Here is an 8,725-nt window from a genome sequence, read left to right as displayed (position 1 = left end):
GGTAGCACAGCGTCTTTAAAAATATGGGGGTTGGGGGAGGGGCACACAATGCAAAAGTCCGGGTACATTTGATTACCTGTTCAGGACTATGGCTTGGGGGGTAAAAACTGTTGAGAAGCCTTTTGTCCTAGACTTGGCACTCCGGTACCGGTTGCCATGGTAGTAGAGAGAACATCTTATGACTGGGGTGGCTGGGGTCTTTGACAATTTTCTAGGTCCTTCCTCTGACACTACCTGTGTAGAGGTCCTGGATGGCAGGCAGCTTAGCCCAGTGATGTACTGGAGCGTACGCACTACCCTCTGTAGTGCCTTGCGGTCAGAGGCCGAGCAATTGCTGTACCAGGCAGGTGATGCAACAGTCAGGATGCTCTCGATGTTGCAGCTGTCTGTTGGAAAGCAGAATGAACCAGGGTGTCTCTAGGTTGTGCTTTGCTGTTTCCAGTTAAAGGGTTGTTCAGATTCAATTAGATAGAGGGACCATCCTTTTTAAATGGCTAGCTCGGAATATGAGCTTTCCAAAAGTAGATTGTTCTGTGTTTGATTTAACTTTACGATGACAATATATCCATCTTAGACTGCAGCATGTGCTTCATTTGTAATTGACCAAACACATTAGAAACGTTATGCGTGCTCTAACAGGAATGACATAACCATTTAGCTTCTGATGACTGTTATTCTAACAAAAGCAGCTAACACGTACACTACCGTATCAAAGTTTTGGGGTCACTTAGAGAAATGTCTTTGTTTTTTAAGAAAATGAGATTTTTGTATGTTAAATAAATCAAATTGATCAGAATAATTCCATGCAGAAATTGCTAAGAAACTGAAGACTCGTACAACTCTGTGAAGAGTATACGACAGCATTGATCTTCTCTCTTTTTGCCATTGGAACACAGGAGTGATGGTTGCTGATAATGGGCCTATGTACGCCTACGTAGATATTCCATAAAAAATCCACCGTTTCAAGCTACAATAGTCATTTACAACATTAACAATGTCTACACTGTATTTCTGATCAATTTGACGTTATTGTAATGGGCAAAAAAATGTGCTTTTCTTTCCAAAACAAGGACATTTCTAAGTGACTCCAAGCTTTTCAACGGTACTGTGCATGTATTCTAAGACTGTTGTTGCGTTGATGATGTCGAAACATTACTATACTAACAGTGTGTGTGTTCTCTTCGTTACATGCACGCTCCCCCCTCCTGTAGCATGTAGTGGTGGGTCAACCAGTTGAACCGGTTTCAGAGGTATTTTCTACTGCATGATCTCACCACCACTAACCCTTAATCTCTCACAAGCTAACTTTCCTATCTGACCGGAACAGAGCCACGGGTTCAGCCGAAACTGTCAAATGTAGTAGCGATCATACTCTAGATGCCCCTAAGGCTTTTGAAATTGGCCTTTTGTCTGTTGTCTCCTGAACACTTGTGACTCCATTGGCATTCCAATCGAATTAACAATGATATAGTCATGAAAGGACAAAATATAAATCTGATTCTCAAATTCTGTTCTGTAATTTAGCAGCATTTCAACTGTAATCTAATGTCAACAGATGCCATTTAATTCCATTTGAATAGACCCGTGACTTGCCTGTAACCATGCCCCCCCCCCCCCCCCTCTCCCCAAAGAATCAGCACGTGGAAATGAACAAATATCAGACCCTACCAGGGAAGCTGTCTCGACCTGACATGAATGGGGATCGAGAGCAGTATTCTACACCAGACCAGCTGTCCCCTGACGATAGCGAGGACAGTGAGTTTCACCTAAGTAAGTCACATCTCAAAACACTGCTGCTTGTCCTTTTTATCAAACAGCCTTCTGGAATGTTTCAAACAACAAAAACTTCCCGTGGATGTATATTATAAATTGAATAAATACACTTCTATGGTTTGTTTTAACAACTGCACTGTTCCACTCTTCTCTCACAATGCGGTTGGTTTGCATGGGGTGGCTATCCTCTGCATTCTCACTCTGTACTAATCTTCCACTTGCTGTTGTACTGTTTCTGCTGTCCRCTTTTTTCTGCGTGGCTTTCTGCTTGTATTATGGCTGAAGACCGCTGCAGGAGTGCCAGTGCTCCAGCTTTAGGTACCGTACTACTACTCACAGACAGAAGCCCCATGCATGTCAAAGCACCAGGCCCCTGTTTTCACTATGGATTAAAGTTGTGGTGACTTAAAGTTGATAACTCCAGCCTGTGTTGGAGGGAGTAAGACCCTCAGTGAGTCAGAGAGAGGCATCTCCGATTATGCCTGGCTCTTTTCTCTCGCATCAGTGAGTGGTGTTGCAGTGCACAAAGCTTACATTAACCTCAAGAGCAGGGCTACTTAGGCGTCGTCACGTGAGGCGTGTGTGCACAGAGGTAGACCATGGCTGATCTGGCTTAACCATACACTGTAAACAAATATAGATGCAACTTGACATCCCATTCGCCTCAGACCATCATTTAATTTCAGTGTATTAAACATGTTTATTAAATATGCGAAAAAACTCATTTGTCTTCAAAGATTTGAATTGGCATCCATTAAGACAACATTTAKATTTTGTGTGTAATGTAGCTGAAAATGCTGGAGCGCACTAACAATGTTAATGCTTTCCTMTTTCACTTTTCGCTTGCCTAACCTTTGGCACAGCAGGATCTTGTGGAAAGCATGATCTGTTTGATATGGGTGGGTCCTGCATGGATAATACCTCAACTTTAGACCCTAAGGAATTGAAGAAATACAGTGTCCTTGAAGCGTTGCATGACTTACTTCAATTAATAGAACAATGACTTAAATGATGAAGACAGTTTTAAATAGATTACAGTACTTACTAAAACTCCATATGCTGCTCTCACAGGAAAGTCGGAGAGACTGGATGAGTCCACGCTGTCAGACTTGTCTCCCCTGTCGTCTGGAGTGGACTCAGGACAGCAGTCCCCTGTCTCTCCAGAGAACAAGAAAAACCACCGGGGCATCAAGAAGCTCTGGGGAAAGTGAGTACCTGTACAGCCGACACACACACACGAAGGGCACACTGCTGAAGATATTTTTTAGAGATATTTATTCAGAGACTATTGYTATAAATGGAAGACGATCTGATATTTGTCATTCTGGGTAGAGGTGGTGGCCTAGCAYAGGTACTGATGTGTTCTATCTCCTCTACCCAAGGATAAGGAAGACCCAGTCTGGCAGCCTGCAGGGAGAGGACCTTGAGCCTGGAGAGTTTAAGAGGGGGGGACTGAGAGCCACCGCCGGCCCTCGCCTGGCCCGGGCCGGAGAGACATTGACCTCTGTGCGGTATGGGACGGACACTATCATAAAATACATAAAATACAGTGTATTATCTTAAACGTGCATGTGACCAAGAATATACCAAAAAAGCCAATGTCTTAATTAGATGAGCAGGAATTCCAAAATATTCCAGTCTTGATGATCCAATCAATTGTCTGTCCTCTCCTGCAGGGATCTGAAGACGCCCTTCTCCAAGTGGACTCCGGAGCAGGTGTGTTGCTGGCTGGAAGAGTATGGGCTGGGCCAGTATGTGATTCTGGCACGACACTGGGCCGACAGCGGGCAAACCCTCCTCTCTGCCTCACCACAGGATTTAGAGAAGGTACACACTGTACAGTCACACAAATTACTCTGCTAACTTATTTTGGTTCCCAGAACGCTGTTGGAAAGTTATTTGTCAAATAATGCAAGGACATCCTTCCGGGAACGTACTGTGTTAGCTGGGTGTTCCTCTAACAACACACTGTATAATCTCCATCAGTATGGCTGTCAAAGCAATGTTTAGCTCGTCCCCTCCAATCATTCTACCTGTCTAGTCATTGCAACATTCTCATCGCCATTTAGTTCTACCTGTCTAGTTCTCAAGACGTCATTTCGTTCCGTCTTTCACATCTTGTTGCTCAACCTTTGTTGTTGTTTTGAGCTAGTTTGGAGCTATGTTTCAGCTATGTTATTTTTTTGGGTTGCATTTGACAGGTTCCTGTACCAAACGTCATATCAATATATGTAGGCGGCTCTCAAACTAGCAGGGCAAACTAATTTGTTTGAATCTTGATCACAATTGTGAAATAGTGTGCCAAGTGACTCCAAATCCAGTTACTAAAACTGTCATTTGCAGCACTCACTTTGGAGTAAATAGTGTGCTCACAACCTGGATTCATTCTAATCTTGATATCAGGAGATGGGGATTAAGAATCCACTGCACAGAAAGAAGCTGCAGTTGGCCCTGAAGTCGTTCAGCACCAAACTGACAGAGAAATCATCTGAACTGGACCACATCTGGGTCACACGTATGTTGGACACAGTAGAGGCCATCAACATATTCACTCAACATTCAGCAAACTTGGTGCTATATTCGGTGTAATCGATCCAGTATAATTGGTTGTTATGTGGTTTATCCTCAAAAGGTTGGCTTGATGATATTGGTTTACCTCAGTACAAGGATCAGTTTCACCAGGGAAGGGTAGACGGCAGAATGCTTCAGTACTTGACAGTGGTAAGTACATCCATCGGTTTTCATCGTAGTTTTTGTCTCACAGTTGTGTCTCAGCTACTGTATATAATTCATAAGGCTTTCAGGTCTCCCTCGAAAAAGAGATCTCAAGGGACTTAGAAAAAGGGTTCCAAAAGGGTTCTTCAGCTGTCCCCATAAAATAACCCTTTTTGGTTCCAGGTAGAACTCATTTTGGGTTCCATGGGTTCCACCCTCTGGAGAAAAGGTTCAACATGGAACCCAATCGGTTTCTACCTGGAACCTTAAAGGCTTCTTCAAAGGGTTCTCCTATGGAGCACCTTTTTCCTAGGAGTGTAGTTAAATCCAGTACAAAAAAGAAAAAACATGCACAACATATTTGATTCACTTCCGTCAGAACAACCTCTTGTTCCTGAAAGTGACCAGTCAGCTCCATCACCTCAGTGTGAAGTGTGCTATCCACGTCCTCCACGTCAACAAGTTCAACCCCAACTGCCTGAAGAGAAGGCCTGGGGATGAGGTGAGACATGTGCATGTGCACGTTTYTAGGAATTCTTCCATTTACACACGTATGTAGTTGTGTTTGCTAAGACATGTGTTATTTCCTACTAGAACAAGACGTCTCCCTCTGAGGTGGTTCAGTGGTCTAACCACAGGGTGATGGAGTGGCTTCGCTCGGTGGACCTGGCGGAGTACGCTCCCAACCTGAGGGGCAGCGGGGTGCACGGGGGCCTTATCGTAAGTACAAGGGCCCAATGACTGAATCAGCCCCTTCTTATACCTTTCTACTGCATTTCAGCTCAGCTCAGGCCGTTATAGTGACAAATATGTCCATTATGGGACATGTATGGTTACATACAATTCCTAAGAGACTATCCCTAAAGAAACTTTTATTTTTAATTTAATAATTTCCACTAATTGGTCTTTTGACCAATCACATCAGATATTTTCACATCAGCTCTTTTTAAGAGCTGATCTGATTGTTCAAAAGAAGAATTAGTGAAAAAAGATAAGAATTGGGCTGCCCGTGTAGACGCTGCCTATTATTCCAATTCATTCCATCCTAACTTTCTGTGTAATCACCTGTATGTAGGCAGGTTAGCATTTTTCCTCATAAATCTTGTTCTGGAGGCAGCACTGCACTGGTCACTACCTGGCACAGCCATAAAGTCATCAAATCTGATTTTAAACCTAACCCTAACCTTAACCACACTGCTAACCCTAATGCCCAACCCTAACCTTAAAGCTGCAATATGTAACATTTTGGGCAACCTGACCAAATTCAGATAGAAATGTGAGTTATAGAACTGTCATTCTCATCGATAGCAAGTCTAAGAAGTGGTAGATCAGTTCTATATTATCTATTTCTATGCTTCCTGTGCTTAAGTTTTATTTTGCGTATCAGCCATAATACAGGTGTCAAACTCATTCCACTGAGGGCCGAGTGTCTGCGGGTTATCGCTCCTCTCTTGTCCTTGATTGATGAATTAAGGCCACTAATTAGTAAGTAACTCCACACACCTGGTTGTCTCTGACTTAATTGAAAGGAAAAACCAAAAACCAGCGGACACCAGGCCCTCAATGGAATGAGTTTGACACCCCTGCTCTACACTATACAGTGCATTCGGAAAGTATTCAGGCTCCTTTAATCCTTCTAAAATGGATTAAAATAAATAAAAATCCTCATCAATCTACACACAATACCTCATAATGACAAAGTTGTTAGAAATGTTTGCAAATGTATGACAAATAAAAAACAGAAATAACTTATTTACGTAAGTATTCAGACCCTTTGCTATGAGACTCGAAATTGAGCTCAGGTGCATCCTGTTTCCATTGATCATCCTTGAGATGTTTCTACATCTTGATTGGAGTCCACCTGTGATCAATTCAAATGATTGGACATGATGTGGAAAGGCACACATCTGTCTACGTATATAAGGTCCCACAGTGCATGTCTGAGCAAAAACCAAGCCATGAGGTTGAAGGAATTGTCCATAGAGCTCCGAGACAGGATTGTGTCAAGGCACAATCTGCAGCATTGAAGGTCCCCAAGAACACAGTGGTCGCCATCATTCTTAAATGGAAGAATTTTGGAACCACCAAGACTCTTCCAAGAGCTGGCCGCCCAGCCAAACTGAGCAATCGGGGGAGAGGGGCCTTGGTCAGGGAGGTGACCAAGAACCCGATGGTCACTCTGACAGAGCCCTGGAGTTCCTCTGTTGAGATGGGAGAACCTTCCAGAAGGACAACCATCTCTGCAGCATTCCACCAATCAGGCCTTTATGGTAGAGTGGCCAGACGGAAACCACTTCTCAGTAAAAGGCACAGGACAGCCCACTTGGAGTTTGCCAAAAGGCACCTAAAGACTCACAGACCATGAGAAACAAGATTCTCTGGTCTGAGGAAACCAAGATTGAACTCTTTGGCCTGAATGCCAAGCGTCACGTCTGGAGGAAACCTGGCACTATCCCTACAGGGAAGCATGGTGGTGGCAGCATCATGCTGTGGGGATGTTTTTCAGCAGCAGGGACTGGGAGACTAGTCAGGATCAAGGCAAAGATGAATGGAGCAAAGTACAGAGAGATCCTTGATTAAAACCTGCTCCAGAGCGCTCAGGACCTCAGAATGGGGCAAAGGTTCACCTTCCAACAGGACAACGACCCTAAGCACACAGCCAAGACAATGCAGGAGTGGCTTCGGGACAAGTCTCTTAATGTCATTGAGTGGCCCAGCCAGAGCCCAGACTTGAACCTGATCTAACATCTCTGGAGAGACCTGAAAATAGCTGCGCAGCGACACTCCCCGTCCAACCTGACAGAGTTTGAGAGGATCTGCAGAGAAGAATGGGAGAAACTACATACAGGTGTACCAAGTTTGTAGCGTCACCCCCAAGAAGACTCGAGGCTGTAATCGCTGCCAAAGGTGCTTCAACAAAGTACTGAGTAAAGGGTTTGAATACTTGTGTAAAAATAGGTTTTTCCTTTGTCATTATGGGGAATCGTGTGTATATTGATGAGGGAAAAAAACTATTTAATCAATTTTAGAATAAGGCTGTAATCTAACAAAATGCGGAAAAAGTCAAGGGGTCTGAATACTTTCCCGAAGGCACTGTACTTGATTGTTTTGTCACATAAACTGACATTAGGCAAACTATTAAAATCGCTCAGTTCTGCTCCAGGGCAAGATTCATGAAAATAAACGTCAACCAGCCTGTATCTTCCTCAATCTTCTCTAATGACCCCCCAGATTCTGGAGCCTCGTTTTAACTCAGACACCCTGGCCATGCTGCTAAACATCCCCCCTCAGAAGACCCTGCTGCGACGCCACCTGGCCACCAACTTCAACATYCTGGTGGGCTCCCAGGCTCAGCAGGAGAAGAGGGAGTTCATGGAGTCGTCTGGCTACACTCCCCTCAGCACCACAGCCAAAGTCAGGGTAAGAGATGACAGTACTGTAGTACGCCAAGGGCTGAACCACCACCCTGTTAGGAGCCCTCGTTTTTGTTGTTTCTCTCTCCCTCCTCTCTCACTCTCCTTTTCTTACTCTCTCATCCTCCTCTCACTCGCTCCTCTTTCTCTCTTCCTCTCCCTATCCCCCTCCCTTTCCCCCATCTCTTTCAGGAGACAGGCACCTTAATCCTTAGTGTGACACCTCAGACCTGGCTAAGCTCTAAGACCAGGGCTGCTCCAAGCAGCTTTTCGGGCAGCAGGCTTTTGTAGCGCCACGTATCTCTAACACCCACCTTTTTTTTTTAKGGCTAGTAGAAAATGTGCGGAGGTAAAATGTAGCGATAGCATAATGTACTAAGTCAGCACAATTAGGCTTATAGGAACCATTTTTAAATAGCACTGTCCATTTGTACGCTGTTTAGAAATCTTTTCACTGATTATGGTTAAAGGGATAGAATAGAAATGATACACAGCTTTATCTCAGTCATGTCCTCCCATTCAGCCAAAGAAGTTGGGCTTCTCTAACTTTGGCCACCTGAGGAAGAAGAGATGTGACGACTCGACTGACTACATCTGCCCCCTGGAGGCGGCCCAGGCCCAGGCTCAGCTCCAGGCGGTGGTGAACGGGGCCCACCGGCCCTACTCCGGCTTCAGGGGCCTCAGCCCAATCCTGGACAGAGACCCAGACAGACGAGAGCAGGTGGGGCCATACAGCTGATGTCACACTACTGTATCTACCTACCCATCACTACTCAGCTTGCAGCCAATAACCCCACCTCTTCCTGCCATGCCCATCCAACGCT

At 44.7% G+C, this 8,725-nt stretch overlaps 1 protein-coding gene across 5 annotated transcripts in view; it reads left to right on the top strand.

The window, feature by feature from the left end:
* Nucleotides 1-8,725, top strand: part of LOC111952117 (liprin-beta-2) — a 131,665-nt gene that overhangs the window by 116,397 nt on the left and 6,543 nt on the right. For all 5 annotated transcript variants that reach the window (XM_023970615.3, XM_070435289.1, XM_070435290.1 and 2 more), the window contains 11 exons: nucleotides 1,212-1,250; nucleotides 1,632-1,770; nucleotides 2,845-2,980; nucleotides 3,156-3,284; nucleotides 3,450-3,600; nucleotides 4,177-4,288; nucleotides 4,406-4,494; nucleotides 4,868-4,990; nucleotides 5,083-5,208; nucleotides 7,720-7,908; nucleotides 8,425-8,622. In XM_023970615.3, coding sequence (XP_023826383.1) covers nucleotides 1,212-1,250; nucleotides 1,632-1,770; nucleotides 2,845-2,980; nucleotides 3,156-3,284; nucleotides 3,450-3,600; nucleotides 4,177-4,288; nucleotides 4,406-4,494; nucleotides 4,868-4,990; nucleotides 5,083-5,208; nucleotides 7,720-7,908; nucleotides 8,425-8,622 — 1,431 coding nt within the window. The remainder of the gene's footprint in view (nucleotides 1-1,211; nucleotides 1,251-1,631; nucleotides 1,771-2,844; nucleotides 2,981-3,155; nucleotides 3,285-3,449; nucleotides 3,601-4,176; nucleotides 4,289-4,405; nucleotides 4,495-4,867; nucleotides 4,991-5,082; nucleotides 5,209-7,719; nucleotides 7,909-8,424; nucleotides 8,623-8,725) is intronic.

Source organism: Salvelinus sp. IW2-2015, linkage group LG26 (genome assembly GCF_002910315.2).
Source record: "Salvelinus sp. IW2-2015 linkage group LG26, ASM291031v2, whole genome shotgun sequence".
In the NCBI taxonomy this organism is placed as follows: Eukaryota; Metazoa; Chordata; class Actinopteri; order Salmoniformes; family Salmonidae; genus Salvelinus; species Salvelinus sp. IW2-2015.
Note: the sequence above shows the minus strand (reverse complement) of the source record. Positions and strands in the feature narration are given on the sequence as shown.